Here is an 18882-nt window from a genome sequence, read left to right as displayed (position 1 = left end):
ACTGACGCTGACGGTAATATTACTGTCTACAAAGCTCGACTTGTCGCGAAAGGTTTTCGGCAAGTTCAAGGGATTGACTACGATGAGACCTTCTCACCCGTAGCAATGCTTAAGTCCGTCCGAATCATGTTAGCGATTGCCGCATTTTATGATTATGAAATTTGGCAAATGGATGTCAAAACTGCATTCCTGAATGGATTTCTGGAAGAAGAGTTGTATATGATGCAACCAGAAGGTTTTGTCGATCCAAAAGGAGCTAACAAAGTGTGCAAGCTCCAGCGATCCATTTATGGACTGGTGCAAGCCTCTCGGAGTTGGAATAAACGTTTTGATAGTGTCATCAAAGCATTTGGTTTTATGCAGACTTTCGGAGAAGCCTGTATTTACAAGAAAGTGAGTGGGAGCTCTGTAGCATTTCTGATATTATATGTGGATGACATATTACTAATTGGAAATGATATAGAATTTCTGGATGGCATAAAGGGATACTTGAATAAGAGTTTTTCAATGAAAGACCTCGGTGAAGCTGCTTACATATTAGGCATAAAGATCTATAGAGATAGATCAAAACGCTTAATTGGACTTTCACAAACAACATACCTTGACAAAATTTTGAAGAAGTTCAAAATGGATCAAGCAAAGAAAGGATTCTTGCCTGTGTTACAAGGTGTGAAATTGAGTAAGACTCAATGCCCGACCACTGCAAAAGATAGAGAGAATATGAAAGATGTTCCCTATGCATCAGCCATAGGATCTATCATGTATGCAATGCTGTGTACCAGACCCGATGTGTGCCTTGCTATAAGTCTAGCAGGGAGGTACCAAAGTAATCCAGGAGTGGATCACTGGACAGCGGTCAAGAACATCCTGAAATACCTGAAAAGGACTAAGGATATGCTTCTCGTATATGGAGGTGACAAAGAGCTCGTCGTAAAAGGTTACGTTGATGCAAGCTTTGACACTGATCCGGACGATTCTAAATCGCAAACCGGATACGTGTTTACATTAAACGGTGGAGCTGTCAGTTGGTGCAGTTCTAAACAAAGCGTCGTAGCAGGATCTACATGTGAAGCGGAGTACATAGCTGCTTCGGAAGCAGCGAACGAAGGAGTCTGGATGAAGGAGTTCATATCCGATCTAGGTGTCATACCTAGTGCATCGGGTCCAATGAAAATCTTTTGTGATAATACTGGTGCAATTGCCTTGGCAAAGGAATCCAGATTTCACAAGAGGACCAAGCACATCAAGAGACGCTTCAATTCCATCCGGGATCTAGTCCAGGTGGGAGACATAGAGATTTGCAAGATACATACGGATCTGAATGTTGCAGACCCGTTGACTAAGCCTCTACCACAAGCAAAACATGATCAGCACCAAGGCTCCATGGGTGTTAGAATCATTACGGTGTAATCTAGATTATTGACTCTAGTGCAAGTGGGAGACTGAAGGAAATATGCCCTAGAGGCAATAATAAAGTTATTATTTATTTCCTTATAATCATGATAAATGTTTATTATTCATGCTAGAATTATATTAACCGGAAACATAATACATGTGTGAATACATAGACAAACAAAGTGTCACTAGTATGCCTCTACTTGACTAGCTCGTTAATCAAAGATGGTTATGTTTCCTAACCATGAACAATGAGTTGTTATTTGATTAACGGGATCACATCATTAAGAGAATGATCTGATTGACATGACCCATTCCATTAGCTTAGCACCCGATCGCTTAGTATGTTGCTATTGCTTTCTTCATGACTTATACATGTTCCTATAACTATGAGATTATGCAACTCCCGTTTACCGGAGGAACACTTTGGGTACTACCAAACGTCACAACGTAACTGGGTGATTATAAAGGAGTACTACAGGTGTCTCCAAAGGTACATGTTGGGTTGGCGTATTTCGAGATTAGGTTTTGTCACTCTGATTGTCGGAGAGGTATCTCTGGGCCCTCTCGGTAATGCACATCACATAAGCCTTGCAAGCATTGCAACTAATAAGTTAGTTGCGGGATGATGTATTACAGAACGAGTAAAGAGACTTGCCGGTAACGAGATTGAACTAGGTATTGGATACCGACGATCGAATCTCGGGCAAGTAACATACCGATGACAAAGGGAACAACGTATGTTGTTATGCGGTCTGACCGATAAAGATCTTCGTAGAATATGTAGGAGCCAATATGGGCATCCAGGTCCCGCTATTGGTTATTGACCGGAGACGTGTCTCGGTCATGTCTACATTGTTCTCGAACCCGTAGGGTCCGCACGCTTAAGGTTACGATGACAGTTATATTATGAGTTTATGCATTTTGATGTACCGAAGGTTGTTCGGAGTCCCGGATGTTATCACGGACATGACTAGGAGTCTCGAAATGGTCGAGACATAAATCTTGATATATTGGAAGCCTATGTTTGGATATCGGAAGTGTTTCGGGTGAAATCGGGATTTTACCGGAGTACCGGGAAGGTTACCGGAACCCCCCGGGAGCTAAATGGGCCATGATGGGCCTTAGTGGAAAAGAGAAGAGGCAGCCCTACATGGGCTGCGCGCCTCCCCCTTCCCCTAGTCCTATTAGGACTAGGAGAGGTGGCCGGCCCCCTCCTTCTCTTTTCCCCCTCCACGAATCCTATTCCAACTAGGATTGGGGGGGGGGGAATCCTACTCCCAAAGGGAGTAGGACTCTCCTGGCGCGCCACACCTTGGCCGGCCAGCCTCCCCCCTCTAGTCCTTTATATACTGAGGCAGAGGCACCCTAGAACACACAAGTTGATCCACGTGATCTATTCCTTAGCCGTGTGCGGCACCCCCAGCCACCATAGTCCTTGATAATACTGTAGCGGAGTTTAGGCGAAGCCCTGCTGCTGTAGTACATCAAGATCGTCACCACGCCGTCGTGCTGACGGAACTCTTCCCCAACACTTTGCTGGATCGGAGTCCAGGGATCGTCATCGAGCTGAACGTGTGCTCGAACTCGGAGGTGCCGTAGTTTCGGTGCTTGATCGGTTGGATCGTGAAGACGTACGACTACTTCCTCTACGTTGTGTCAACGCTTCCGCAGTCGGTCTGCGTGGGTACGTAGACAGCACTCTCCCCTCTCGTTGCTATGCATCACATGATCTTGCGTGTGCTTAGGAATTTTTTTGAAATTACTACGAAACCCAACAGGGACAAACATTAATTGCAGCAAATATATTCTCAAAAACATCATCTTCATCAAACATAGCATCCCCAAGCTTGGACCTTTTCATATCATAAGCATAATCACTCTCATCATTAATAGTATGGATAGCACCAATAGTATAGCAATTATCATATTCTTCCAAGCAAGTGCCAAAAAGATTTTCAATATCATAAGAAGTATCATTATCTTCCACAATTATATTTTCATGAGGCACAATAGTAATAGAAGCAGCATTATTTGGGGAGATATCTTTTTACCTCTCTTCCTTTTTCTTTTCTTCTTCTTCCACCACATCATGTGTGGGTTCAATCCTCTTTTTGGAGCTCCTTATTAATGAGATTGGTTGAATAGGAGGCTCCTCCTCGTTACCTGATTCATCATAAGAAATAATAGGAGGGTATTGGGAAGTCTCTTCCCTTTCATTAGTATTCTCTTCATCTTCTATTTGTTTTCTTTTCTTTATGTAGTTGGCAATATAAGGATTTTCAATACAATTCACCGCACAATACATATAAATTTCCTCTAGATCAAAGCCAAGAAGTTTATCACGGGCAAATACTGGAAGATAGTTAGTTATACGTTTCATTTCTTCGTAACCCATAAGCAAACTAAGTTCATTATGATGTGCAAAAGAAATCAAGTCATCACAATTTTTGGAAACGATTAGATCATGAAACAATTTGCATCGGATGGTTAAATGACCACGTTCATTGCAAAGATCACAAGTATGGCCTAGAAAATTTAAATTTTCAGCACAAACATCTAGCCTTTCTTGCAACAATTTAGTTTCTAAGTACTTATGCCTCTTGCAAAATCTATCTTCCCTAATTGGTGTGTACTTGCAAACCCAATGCACTCCACAAAAATTGACATGTTTATAGGAGACATTTTCATCATAACTAGTGCAATCATCATTAGTACTATGGATATTCAAGGAGTTCATACTAACAACATTGCAATCATGCTCATCATTCAAAGATTTAGTGCCAAACATTTTAATGCATTCTTCTTCTAACACTTTGGCACAATTTTCCTTTCCATCATACTCACGAAAGATATTAAAAAGATAAAGCGTATGAGGTAAACTCAATTCCATTTTTTTATAGTTTTCTTTTATAAACTAAACTAGTGATAAAATAAGAAACTAAAAGACTCGATTGCAAGATCTAAAGATATACCTTCAAGCGCTAACCTCCCCGGCAACGGCTCCAGAAAAGAGCTTGATGTCTACTACACAACCTTCTTCTTGTAGACGTTGTTGGGCCTCCAAGTGCGGAGGTTTGTAGGATGGTAGCAAATTTCCCTCAAGTGGATGACCTAAGGTTTATCAATCCGTAGGAGGCATAGGATGAAGATGGTCTCTCTCAAGCAACCCTTCAACCAAATAACAAAGAGTCTCTTGTGTCCCCAACACACCCAATACAATGGTAGATTGTATAGGTGCACTAGTTCGGCGAAGAGATGATGATACAAGTGCAATATGGATGGTAGATAAAGGTTTTTGCAATCTGAAAATATAAAAACAGCAAGGTAACTAATGGTAAAAGTGAGCGTAAACGGTATTGCAATGCTAGGAAACAAGGCCTAGGGTTCATACTTTCACTAGTGCAAGTTCTCTCAACAATAATAACATAATTGGATCACATAACTATCCCTCAACATGCAACAAAGAGTCACTCCAAAGTCACTGATAGCGGAGAACAAATGAAGAGATTATGGTAGGGTACGGAACCACCTCAAAGTTATTCTTTCCAATCAATCCGTTGGGCTATTCCTATAAGTGTCACAAACAGCCCTAAAGTTCGTACTAGAATAACACCTTAAGACACAAATCAACCAAAACCCTAATGTCACCTAGATACTCCAATGTCACCTCAAGTATCAGTGGGTATGATTATACGATATGCATCACACAATCTCAAATTCATCTATTCAACCAACACATAGAAGCTCAAAGAGTGCCCCAAAGATTCAACCGGAGAGTCAAGACGAAAACGTGTGCCAACCCCTATGCATAGATTCCCAAGGTCACGGAACCCGCAAGTTGATCACCAAATCATACATCAAGTGGATCAATAGAATACCCCATTGTCACCACGGGTATCCCATGCAAGACATACATCAAGTGTTCTCAAATCCTTAAAGACTCAATCCATAAGATAACTTCAAAGGGAAAACTCAACCCATTACAAGAGAGTAGAGGGGGAGAGACATCATAAGATCCAACTATAATAGTAAAGCTCGCGATACATCAAGGTCGTATCACCTCAAGAACACGAGATAGAGAGAGATCAAACACATAGCTACTAGTACATACCCTCAGCCCCGAGGAAGAACTACTCCCTCCTCGTCATGGAGAGCACCGGGATGATGAAGATGGCCACCGGAGAGGAATTGCCCCCTCCGGCAGGGTGCCGGAATGGGTCTATATTGGTTTTCGGTGGCTACGGAGGCTTCTGGCGGCGGAACTCCCGATCTATTGTGCTTCCCGAAGTTTTTAGGGTATATGGGTATATATGGGAGGAATAAGTACATCGGTGGACCTCTGGGCTGCCCACGAGGTAGGGGGGCGCGCCCAGGGGGGTGGGGGCGCCCCCACCCTTGTGGGCAGGCCGGGACTCTCCTGGTCCAACTCCGATACTCCGGGGGCTTCTTCTGGTCCAAAAAATAAGTTCCGTGAAGTTTCAGGTGAATTGGACTCCGTTTGATTTTTCTTTTCTGTGATACTCTAAAACAAGGGAAAAACCGAAACTGGCACTAGGTTCTAGGTTAATAGGTTAGTCGCAAAAATCATATAAAATAGCATATAAATGCATATAAAACATCCAAGGTTGATAATATAATAGCATGGAACAATCAAAAATTATAGAAACGTTGGAGACGTATCAGATGCCGCCACACGGTTGGCTGCTTTAAACGATAGTTTGTGGTGTTTTCTCGAGGCCACAACCGGTGCCTTATAGTGAATTGTCCACTGTAATGTTAATATGCAATCTGATCTTCTAAAATTTGATGTTCAGTTAACAGTTTGGTTCAACAATTGATATATTTCCTAGTACTTTCTAAGCATGATTGGTCTGGTTAACCAACGTCCGATCTTCTAGTATACATTCTATTCTGCAATGTGGTGTCCAGTTAACTATTTGATTCATTTGTTCTGGTGTCCAGTTAACTGTTTGGTTCAATTCTGCAATGTGATGTTCATTTGTTGTGGGTACAATTTTGTATTGTTATGCATGTGAGAAATAAATCGAATTTGGTTGTACTAAATACATGAGAAACATATACAATTTCTATATTTCCAAGTTGTTTAGCATGATTGATTTAGTTGACTGACTTTTCCATGCAACTCGAATTAATCTACTGGATCTGCAATTTGTTTATTTTCCATTAATATATTCTACTGATAGTATGCCAATTCTCACTTAACCCGATCAATATCTACCTCATATGTGTTGCAGGGAAACAATGCGAGGCGCTGAGGTTTACCATCCAGGTTTGCACTTGCATGGTCCTTTGGCTAATACCACATTACTATATGCAATTGGAGGAACCATTCTAATATTTAGTTTTTTTTAACAATTTGATCTTGCACATGCAGGTCCTGCTGTCAGAGGTTTAGACACACTGTTCGATCCATTTTGCATATGGGGAAATGAGATGTCCATGAATTTTAGTCAAGTCAAGAAACTCATAAAGATTGTTAGGATAAAAAAAACTAGCGACCAATAACAACAAGGTCTTTGTTTGCACAATGACGAAGACATCCGTCAACTATAGGATGGTAATAACTCTTTTACCTTGTTTTGTTCCTTTGCGCCATTTCAAAATTTAGAACAGATATTTATGCATATCTTTGTTTTTAGTCCGTTCCACAACAGTTCACCGATGATTACCTCTCAGACTACCTGCATGGTCAAGAGGCGAGGAAGGTATTCATTCAAAAACCAATGTACAATATTGAAGTATTCCTCAAGAGGACGAAGGTTGGGCGGGCAATTATCCACAACCACTGGCCTAAAGTTGCAAGGATATTCAACATCACTGAAAGCTCAATATTCGCCTTCCATTTCAGCAGTTTTTCAGATTAGATTCATTTGTCTATTTACCGTGCATGATGCTACTTTTCAAAGGTTTTAGATGTTGCATGTGAAACTTTGTGCTTTGTGTAATGGCGTAGCTAGCTATATGCCTATACGGTGTAACCGAGTGCTGAAACTATCTTATCTGATGTTGTATTCTGATGTAATTCAATTATGAAATCCTGGTTCCCGTAATATGGATATGAAATATATGGTGTGTTTGATATGAATTCAATTTGGTTACTAAATGGGTTACCATTAATTGGCCAATTAGCCGGCTTATTGGGCTTTTCTATTGCAAACGGTTTCTCAGAAAACACCGTGGGCGATGAACTCAAACAACCCACACAGTTTTTAGAAAGTAGGTGTGTTGGATCAATGAACAATCACACACGACTTCCTCCCGAAAAATATTTGTGTTAGGCCACCTTGCACAAACGTTTCCACATAAAAACTATGTGTGATGTACATATAAATGGAAACATTTTTTTGAATTCACTGCGTGGGATGTACATAGGAACGGAAATGATTGGGCCTGTATAATTATCTGCGATGGCTCGCTCAATCACGCACGAGCTCTTTTTGCCCCGTGTGTGTGACTGGAGGACCTATCACCGACGGTTTCTGGGTCGTGTAGGAAAGACCCCCCCCCCCCTATTGCACACATAGGCAAGGCGATGGTTTAAAACTCCATCGCGGAAAGGGGGTAAAAACCGTTTGTATAGGGTGTCTCTGCACCAGTGGTAATGTTTGGTGACCATGTATCAACAATCCGGTATCCGGGTGTACAACATTCTCATTGGCTAAGGCCGCAAGTAAACGTTCACACATTATGAGAAAGTACCGACAAAATATTGACGACATGATATCGTAGTGTTTTGTAAGTGGGTCTATCCAACACCATTGTTACTGTAACAGTGTGTTATCATTATTGTTGGTATCCATTTTACATTAACAATGCCCATTATTAGAAAAGAAGACCATCAATAATACATGAGCTAGTGGAGTGAGGCTTGACTAGGGATCTCTTTGATGTTTATTATTTCATACATGTGATTAGGTTTTCCTCCAAATCTCATATTAAGTAACCAATGCAATTCTAGCATAGAGTATGAACTTAATCACGAACAATGACATAAAATAATAATAACTTTATTATTGCTTTTAGGGCATATTTCCAACATCCATAATGGTATCCGCCTTGATTTGGATGCCATCTTGATCATGCCTTGTATCCTTGATATACAACAGCAACCCTAGGGCTGAGATTCAGGTTTTGTCTGGATAAATTCCAACTAATGCTACTCTTAGTTGTAGGCATGACTGTTGTGAGACCTACCATAATGCGTATCTTCGAAAACCCAATCTATCTAGCACTTCATACATATCTGCAATTTTAGACTATCTTTTATTGTCCTTCAATTGCATGCAGGAATGGACCTTCGTGGTCGGGTTCGCCATGGTTCCGACACCGTCAATAACCCTCTTGAGTTCGAATAACTATTGCTAAAACCCAAAATTTGCCACGTGTTTGCAGAAGGGCTATTGACGGTGTCACCAAAAGATGAGGACACCTCGATACTTATCACTAGCCCTAGTAGGGATTCGATGAAGTGGGCTATAAAACAGTGATAGGGACATAGGAAATAGGCAAATGATGGATCAGGCCAGAAGTAGCACAATCGACTTGAGAATTTAGTCTTTTTAAAAGTCATTTGCATGATTCAATTACAAACCAGTTGTTTTAAGGTAATTTGTGATTTGTTAATAAGTCTAATAACATATCCTGCCATTGTACCAGGTTCAGAACTCTAATCAAACACAAAGGGCCTGATACTGACCCCGAAAGCCAAGAAAATGTACCCAAGGTTGAAAATGAACAAGCAACTTACAAGTAGCATAGCTGAACAATTAATAGCTGGAATGTTTCAAAGCAAAGTACAATGATAAATAGAACATGCATACTAGATACCAAATCATATGAGCCATCACATAGATGTATGAAACGATTAGGTTTGCAGCAAACATACTTTGAAGACTACAACAAATATCTAAGACATTCAACATGTGCTAAAATGTGTAAATGGAGGAGAGATTGATTGGTCACCCCATACGTCAAGCTGGCCAAAAAATTGCAGCCAAGGTACAGGATTCCCTTGTGGTTTCCAGAAGAAAAGTGTAGTATTGGGAAATAAATGTGTGGCCAGATGGCTTCCGAAACGATGCTGTGATGTGTAAGTGCGTGATGCCGCAGAAGTTGTCTTAAAAACTGCAACCTGCGTGCATCTCTGTCCTAATCCTACTCGAGATCGATCACCAAGGTGTTCAAACTTTGAATGAGTATGCATGCTTAGACCTTCACATGAAGTTTGGAGTCTGGTGTGTTTCTGGAGGAGGAACTGAAGAAGAGGTTACCGGGACGTCATCGCATGTTGTGTCCGACGTCCCTGCTGCTGCCGTCGCCGGTGGTGTTTCTTGTGCGCCAGGATGCGACATGCCGGCATCCTCACCGGAGAAGCGGGGGTGGTGAATGAAGAGGCTGCGAGCACTGTCGTCCATGTCGTAGTCCCAGAAGGAGCTGCCAGGGCCCCATGCGTTGAACCATGACTCGTCGGCCTGAGCCCACATGCCGCCGGACGGCGCCGACGAGTGAAACATTTCGGGCGAGTAGGGCGTAGCCGCGTCGCGGGAGCCGCCATCCTGGGGAATACTCGTTGGGGGTGGATGCTGTGCTCGGTTTTCAAGCGTGGACCATTCTGCGTGCTGCTGTTCCCGCTGCCGCGGAGCTTGGTGCGTGTTGGCCGGCGCCTCGTCAGAAGTTTGCGGAGGCGACGACGATGACGACGAGCAGGAAGCGGTGCCGGCGGCGGCCGAGGGGGCAGCGGAGCTGGTGGCGCTGGTGCGGCCGCTCCCTCCTGCGCGGCCCTTCCCGAGGAACCGATCGGGGAAGTTGAGCCGCGCGTTCTCGCCACGGAGCTTGAAGGCCTCGCGGTCGTACGCCATGGCGGCATCCTCTGCGGTGTCGAAGGTGCCGAGCCACAGCCGCGTGCGATTCCGTGGCAGGCGGATCTCCGCCACCCACTTACCCCAGTGCCGCTGCCGCACGCCGCGGTACAGTTTCTGCGGCGGGGGCGGCGCCCGCAGCAGCTGCTGGTACAGCGAAGGCGGCATGCCGGCCAGGCCGCCGCGGGGGCTCAGGTTCAGCGCCTCGCTCCAGTACCGCAGCAGATGCTGCTGCTGCTGCGTGCTCTCGGCTGGCATGAAGAACGACTGGGTCGCGCAGGGAGGCGACCCGCCGAAGGAGATCATCTGCTGGTGCCGCAAAGGCTGCTGCGGCGGCGGCGACGCTGGTTGGGACATACTGGAGTACTGCCGGAGAAGCTGCGGGCTCTCGCGCGCCGTCGTCGCCGAGGGCTCATACGCGAAGGGGAAGATGTGCCGCGCGGAAGGCGCGACGGCGTCGGAGGCGGGGAAAGACCGAGGAGAGGCCGGGGCCGACGACGAGGAAGTGGAGAGCGACGACGTGGTCCGGTGGAGGCGGTCGGGGCTCCTCCCGATCTTCCTGAGCGGGCGCAGCAATGCCGCGGACGCGTCCTCGAAGACCGGCGCCAGCTGCTGCTGCCGCCGCGCCTGTATCGGCGTCACCCCCTTCCCCTTCCACCTCCTGCCAGTCCCGCGACCGCCTCCGCTTCCACTCTCGCCGCTCGCGCTCGACGCGTCCATGCGCGCGGAGAAGACTTCGCGGCGCTAGGAAAATGATCGTTTGGCGTAGTCGCGGGGGAGCGAGAGTCAGAGAGCTAACGAGCGTGCGCGTGGTGGGGTTTTGGTTCTGATTCCGAGACGAGTGCGACCGGAACGACGATTATAAGGGTAGGGAAAAGTGAAGTGTTTGCTTCGTTGCGATGGGATCATGGTGCGGCACGGCGCGCCAGGGGCAAAAGATCGTGGTCGGTGGTTTGGGGCCCCACGAGCATGGACTCACCAAGGTAACTCCACTCCATGTTCAAAAAATCGGAAATTATATCTGGTTGCCGTTCGCTCGCATTTCGAACGTTTTTCTGTGTAGTTTTAGTTGTGTCGGGGGTAACCGTTTCTTCATAGCGGCATGGCATTTTCTGATAGGATGACAGTTTTGAGGTTTCACCTGAAAAAATATCATCTTGTTCTGAAGAAATAATAACCCCACACACAATGCCACCCTTCCTGGCGAAGGTTCACCAGCTAAGGGGGGCCTTAAAAAAGGCAACTCCATTCCCGTGTAGAGCAAAGCTCAACTTGACCTGCTCCTTCGAGACGGCGCTAGTGTTTCCTCTGAGGCGATACCTACCTTCTTCCTCTCTCTCCCTCGTCACCACTACCACCGGCCAGCACTGTTATGACAACGGGCCATGCACCGAAGGTGTTGGGGATTTCCTATCTTGTTGATACGGTGGTCGACCCGATCATTTGGAGCGACGGTGGTTTTTGCTCGATGGTGTGATGATGAGGGCACGCGGATCCGATGCCCCGTGCGTTGATCGGGATCGGGTGCGCTCTACAGCTCCTAGTTGGGTGGTGCGCCCGGCAGTAGCTCAATGCCACAGGTAGGATGAAGCCTGTGGGTGAAGTGGTGCTCCTCTACCTCGCCACCACCGGGGAATGTCGCTAAGGCCGGATATGATCCGGCCCTTATAGGCCATGGCATCCGAGGAGATGTATCTGGTGACAGATCTTATTATGTGCTACCATGCATGGCATGCACAACAATCATTGACAAGATGATATAGCGTGGCAGTGATAAGATCTTCCGGCGATTTCTTCTTTGGCTGGCAGGTTCTATGTGAGTAGACCCATAGAGAAGTGGATCACACCACTAGATGTTAACATCGTGGTCATATTCTTTTGGGATGAAACCCCATGGTTTATCATTCCACATATACGCGCAGCAGATGTCCGCACGTCATATTCTTGTTGAATATGTTGGCTCAAAAACTGCTTCGGGGACGATACATCCAGTCTAACTTGTTGGTTGGACCAGCCAACAACAACATGCAAGTGGCGATTTCTTCTTGAAGGCATTGTCTTAGAGTCATGCACATGTTGTTAGGTCACATATCGCTCGACCAACGGATTATAGTCCAGGCTAAGGGTTTTGTTGTATGTTTTTCGAGATGTTGCATTGAGGCAGGTAAATTATGGATAGCTGCATCTTTTTCCTTTACTTTGGTAAGCTGATTTGTCCAGCATCAATGCTTGTTATTGTTTTTCATGATAAATAGCATTGTTTAAGAATTCATCCGATTAATCAGTTAATGGGCCAGTAATCGCTACTCATAGCATGGCCGAATCAAATAATACCTATTCGTCGCGTTAACTTGTCATGCCGATTAATCCTTGCTGGCCTCCTCGAAAAAAAGAGATTAATCCTTGCTGGCCCATTAAGGGGTGGGCAAATAAAGCCTAAAATTTTGGCCCATAATCCCTTCTGGCCCCATGCCGCTCCTTAATAGATAGGATTAATAATTTTACCTCCTCTCTATGCTTTTCATATGTGTATGACAACATATTTTGGTATACTACATAGTTGGAAGCATGAGAGTATGGTATAATACATTAAAAAAAATCTAGATATATGTTGGCAAATTTCTATTCAATCTACTGTTTAATGGTCGACCGACTAATCCAGTTAATAGGCCGATTCACCGATTAATCGCTACTCTTAAATTGACCGAGCAGTTACCAGTTAACGGTTTCTTGAACATTGATAAATAGGATCCTCTTAGCAAGCGAACGTTCCCCGAAAGGGGGTGGCATTTGCGAATATTTAGATGACAGTTATGGTTGTAGCGGGGTGGCGGTTTCTTCAGAACAGCATGACGGTTGCTTTAGAGAAAGACAATTCCTTTTTAAAAATAACAACATTTGATCTCGCGTTGCAACTAAAACTGCTAGGAAAATGTGTTCGCTTACCACCCCCTTCCAAGCTAAAGTTCGCCAGATAACATTACCAGATAAATAATACTCCATCTGTGTCAAAATTTAGTGCATAATTAGTTTTGTCTTAAGTCAAACTTTGTAAGCTCTGACAGAGTTTGTACAAAAGTTTGTCAACATCTACACTATGAAATCATTACCATTAGATTTATCATGAAATATACTTTAAGTCTTATACATTTGATATTCTAAATTTTTATTTTATGAACTTTAGTCACTCTATACCAAATTTAACTTAAAACAAATCTAACATGGATTATATTTTGAGCTGGTGGGAGCATATGATTGTATGAATCAGTCGATCCTGGGTTTTCCTCCTCCTTGGAAAACAACTCTCGTGAAGAGGATTAAGTGGGGCATTATGTTGCTGTCAAAGACTGCGTGGGCGGTACTACTACTGACCCAGAGACAATGGGAAAATGACGACGAGACATCGCTAGATTGACACTCCCCTCACATTGCTTTCCTTGCACTCCAATCTCCCCAAGTCAGTGACAGTTTTTCTTCTTCTAAAAGGTTCTGGAGTTTCCAACCAATACGATGCACGCTCGCAATAATTGTATTGCCATTAGCAATTTTGCGACGGGATGTTTAGCGACATGGTTAATAAACAAGGCGCACAATTATGCAGCAGGTGAGGTGGCCTACGGAAGCGATTAGGTTTGTTAATGACATGCCAGCCCGGTCTACTACAGATTCGTCCACGCGTGCTCCCGCCCCTTGGCACCTAGTAGGCGCGACCTGCATGCCAGAAGGGGGAGTCGATTAACTGAACCCATCGCGGCTTCTTGTTAGAACTGTATTTTAGCTTATCTCCCCGAATACTTAAGGCAAGCGATAGGCTTTGGGGCATAGATTAGTAGGGCCGTACGCTTAGGGCAGCTTAATTAGGCCCTCTGGCAACGTGATTTGCTGTGTCGGGGCCATCGACCATTCGACATGGATGAGCACGCCTGTTCCTTCTCATGATTAATCGCCTCGTTCGCTCGCATGTGCTGCGGCCTGCTGTGCATGCGTCAGAACTGCGTAATTAGATGGTAACCAATTCGATCGGTGCCTAGGTATATATGGGACTTACGTATGGCATTCGGTGTTAATTATGTGTAACTGCATAATAAGCTTAAAAGTATGTACTCTATGTATGTACGATGTATATGCATTAAAACAAATGTTGGTTGATCTGCCCTCGTCATGGGGAAGAGAAGGAAATATGGAGAAGAGACGGATAGATCATGATCTAGCGAGCTAGCTAGTATACATGAAATGTCGCGATCATATATCTGACGGTACCAAACTGGCGAAACCACTGGGCAGGCAGCGCTAGCTTCGCTAATTAAGCTAGCGCCTGGTCGAGGAAGGGAAGGCATCCCATTTGTAGTTGGCTGGTTGGACCCAGATGGTTCGATCGTCGTTGATTACGCCGGTTGTCCTCAGGGCGAGTGAGAGGGCAACTATCGATCGGTGAAGAACCCTTTTTATTTTGAGGCCATCGTCGGTCTATACATGAAGCTAGAGGCAACGTATAGTCGGGTCGCAATAATACCAGATTCTCCCGGAAAGAGGATGCCAAGAGGAAAGGCGTCCAAGCGGCCGTTGGTTCGGGCCCTCTTTCTGGGCGCATCTGCGGCACGCGTGCGCGAGTTCGTACGTCCCGGCCGGGCCACCTAACCCGATCGGTGCAATGGCCGTCCCTTTCGACAGCAACGGTACAGAGCCACGGACCCAACAAGATGACGGCCACGGCGTCAGCGTCACGAACTTACCACGGAAATCTACTATATGTACGCGCCCTGGGGCCCTCCCAACCGGCCTGGCCGGCCGGCGGCTGCCAAGGTCGTAGGTGACGGTGGAGGCGGAGCCGCCCAACCCCACCCACGCACCGCCCACCCGCCGACGCGTACGTACGTACCACAGCTAAGCCATGGCGCACCTGCACCGGACCCCGTCATCGATCGGTCCATGCCATGGTGGATCCGATCGGCCAGGCCAGGTGCATGGTCGCTCTCAAGGCGCGCTAGCTAGCTTCCGTGCGGGCTTTGCCGCTTTGGCCATCTATCTATCCCGGCGCTGACCATGCGGTGGCGCGCGCGGAGACTTTCGGCCGAGGTCAACCCCACCCACGCGCCGAAGGCACGACTGCACCGATCGAGCCCTGGCTAGTGCGGGTCGATGCGTGGCGTCACTTTGCACCCCACGATCGTGGATATAGCCTTACGTGGCGCGTTGCCGTTGGCTGCCGGTGGGATATACTTGTCGAGACCAATAAGGAGGTCTTTTGACTTCGTAGTTAAGAAATGTACGAGCGTGTTAGCACTAGCACACCATCGTATATCTATCTGTCTAGGCTGGCCTATCGTGTAGGGAATCCCTCACTTGCAAACTACGGGACGATATTTTGTGGAAAAAAAATTTGCAAGGGGATATTTTGTGTAATACATGCATATGACGTCAAGCAGATACTTCAGCATCTCACTATTTGTATCGAGTCTTTGGGGACGCGAATTTTTAAGACATGGTGGCACACGAGGATATTATCCTGGCCGATGATTGCTGCTAGACGATTCTTACTTAATATAGCGATTGATTGGATACTGCGGCAATACACATGGATAAGTGAGCAAATACACAACGTTAATAAAGTAGACGTGGGCCGGCTATAACTGAATTTGATGCAGAAAGACTGGTGTGTTTATGATCAAGGTGCAGGGCCCATCAGTGCAATTAACATTCGTGACCTGGGCGGTAGTAAATGAGGCATGTTCCTAGTTAAAATTACTCACCCAGCCTGCGGTATGGAGTAGTGCATTTACTCTAGTTCTTCTTCTTTTTATTACGCTAGTAGATTGTTTAGTGCACTCATAGTATGGATTAGTGGAGTATTGATGTCACTCATCAAAGAAGCCTAGCTGCAATACTACTGGCACATTGATTAAACATACATTTATCGACTAATACAGTACTACTAGTACAGAGATCATCGGCCGAGCACACGAACTTAGCTGCAACCATGATAAACTTGCTCATATATATTTTGGTAATTAAATACAGCTTGTAGATATTTTCATATTGTAAAGTTCAGTTAGAAATTCGTGAGTGTATTTTGATGTCCCTAATTTGTTCACAAATGTGTATTGTAATTTTTGGTTAACATCCAAAGTATGATTGTAAAGCTGAGATCAAAACCAAGGTCATATTAGTGATGTCTCAGTATTCTCTATTAAGCCGTGTAAAAATATATCTTTATTATCCTATTAAATTTTGCCTGATGTTCTGTTAATTGATGTACTTTCATTTTTAAGGTTGCATTTTAAAATACAAATTGTATTATTCATAATTCGAGTTAACTATGAAGAATGAACCAACTGATCTTTTTGGGTAAGAAAGTGATACATCTAAGGAATTCGGTTGTGCGTCATAGTTCAATACAGCTTAGTGCAGATAGCCCTCACGCGGCATGTAGCTGCGTCCCCTACCTGAACGCCATGGTATTTGGCCTATCGAAGAGATCGGCGTGGTGGATAGAAAAGGGAAGAAAATGTAGTCCGTCATTAGTGCAGGTTAGCATTGGCCAGCTGCTCCACATAAATGGAGAGTAACTCTCCTATTTAAAATTGTGGGTCGGTGTAGTTATTGGTGTCCGGCATACGTAAGGTAATACTATCATTATGAAATGCTGAAGCATTTTATACATGATTATTGGTATGTATACTGCACGCATCTTGGAGGAATGTGTGGTTAAGGTGGTGTTTGGTTCTCTAGTCCTAGGATTTTTTCTAGCCCCAATTAAAAAGTCTCTAGTCCCTAAAAAGTCCCTCCCTGTTTGTTTTCAGAGACTAAAAAGTCCCTAGTCCCTTCCTAGAGGTTATTAAATGACCATGTTACCCCTAGTATATAGAAAAATAACAATCAAACAACATCATGGGATGGCGGGTCAATGGGTGCATGGAGGGGCATTGTTGGAAAAGTCCTAAAAAGTCCCAAAAGACTCTCCTTGAGAGTCTTCTTCATTAGTCCCAAATGCCTAGTTTAGTCCCTAAAAAGTCCCTTCCCTTTGGTAAAAAAGTCTTTAAGAGGGACTTTTTCTAGTCCCTACACAAAAAAGTCCCTGGAAACAAACACCCCCTAAGATTCCAGCCTCGCGTGGCACTATGTCCACTCGTGATTTATCGCGTCTTTAGTCGTTAACATATTTATTAGCTGAGGGTGTGTCAACGGGGCCGGTTTCTCTTTTTGGTTGGGTTGTGGTCTCTATTGGTCCACGGGACTTTTTGTAGTGATGACACTTTATTCGACAAAAGGAATTTACTCAATAAAGATGTTTGTAGATGTTGGTATATTTTCCTATAGAATTAGTCAAAGTTTAACAAAATACCATGACTTAGACAAAACTAGAATCACTTACACCGAAAATGGAGGAAGTAAAAAGTGTATACATCAACCTCCATACATTTAAGTTGTAGTTTATTCAAAGTAATTAAACCTTAATATTTCTATAGAGCATGCACATATAAGTTGTATATGTGTGCATGACAAGTTGTTGAAGCAGTTACTTACATACTTCCCTTTTTCAGGGAATCTGACTTTGTTATATGTGAAGCGAAGCCAAAGGAATACAGAATGTGTCAAAATTCAAATCTCCAATGCATGTTCTTGTACAAGATATTTCACGTTGGCGACCGCTATTTCCCCTTGTTCGAGAGAAATCTTGGAAAATTTTCTTTCGCCCACTACTAAGAAGCCGGCCTTCACCTTCATCTCCAGATGGTGGCTACGTGTCATGAACGGTGGTGGTTTTCTTTCTTTGAAAAGGGGATAACCCCGGTACAATGGTGGTTGCCAGCGGCAAAGCTACATGGTGGAGAGGCGTTCGTCGATGCCTTCCGACGTCCTTCGACGTGTGGCCTCTTACGTGCCATATCCCTGCGTGACCAAGTGGCACGTGTGATATGTGACTTTGTTGTAATTTGCCCTCTTTGGGGATGTGACTACTTACTAATATAATGGCATGCCTTTTTATTTCGCCAAAAACAGAGTACGGAGATCTCTACTCTTATAAAAAGCAGAGTTGTTGATAATAGTGTGCCTGTCATCCTGCAATATAGGCCGTTCGATCTATATCTAACAGATAGGAAGGAAACTATGACAATTTACCCGCACTCCTCTCCACATTTGCAGATAAAGCTACCCCTCGTTCATCCTTTTTTCCCACAAGATCTTGATGTTCCGTGTAACGTACGGGCATCTCGCTAGTATTACCTAAAATACCATGAAATTCATTTTTTCAATAAAGACCCAATGAATTAAAGTTTGACCGATGGAGAGGACAGGTAATATATTTTAACATTTTCTCTCAGGTTTAGGCTCCTTCAGTCCGTAGATGGCAGGGTCCTGAACTTAATGCCTCTTGTATCCGACACCATATTAATTCATGCTCTAATTAATTTATCAAAAAATACAAACTGATGGAGAGAAGCAGATACTATTCAACGGTACCAAAACCTTCAAACATCATGCGAAATGAAGAATGTGCAAGTACGGTAACTTGATTGTAATGTCTCCCTCAACGAAGTGTTGGTACTTCATTCGACTTGCTGCATTGTACTGCATTAGCAATAGTGTGTGTGCATCCTTGAAA

General features: G+C 44.5%; 1 protein-coding gene across 1 annotated transcript; it reads right to left on the bottom strand.

The window, feature by feature from the left end:
• Window positions 1-9267: 9267 nt before the first annotated feature.
• On the bottom strand, window positions 9268-11103 carry LOC125539072 (ethylene-responsive transcription factor ERF053-like). Its single transcript, XM_048702441.1, has one exon. It carries the CDS (start codon window positions 10995-10997, stop codon window positions 9633-9635), a length of 1365 nt encoding a protein of 454 aa, XP_048558398.1. The 5' UTR covers window positions 10998-11103; the 3' UTR covers window positions 9268-9632.
• Between the last annotated feature and the right edge of the window lie 7779 nt (window positions 11104-18882).

This window comes from Triticum urartu, chromosome 2 (assembly GCF_003073215.2).
Source record: "Triticum urartu cultivar G1812 chromosome 2, Tu2.1, whole genome shotgun sequence".
Classification (NCBI taxonomy): Eukaryota; Viridiplantae; Streptophyta; class Magnoliopsida; order Poales; family Poaceae; genus Triticum; species Triticum urartu.
The sequence above is the reverse complement of the archived record's forward strand: the minus strand, read 5'-3'. Positions and strand labels throughout refer to the sequence as shown.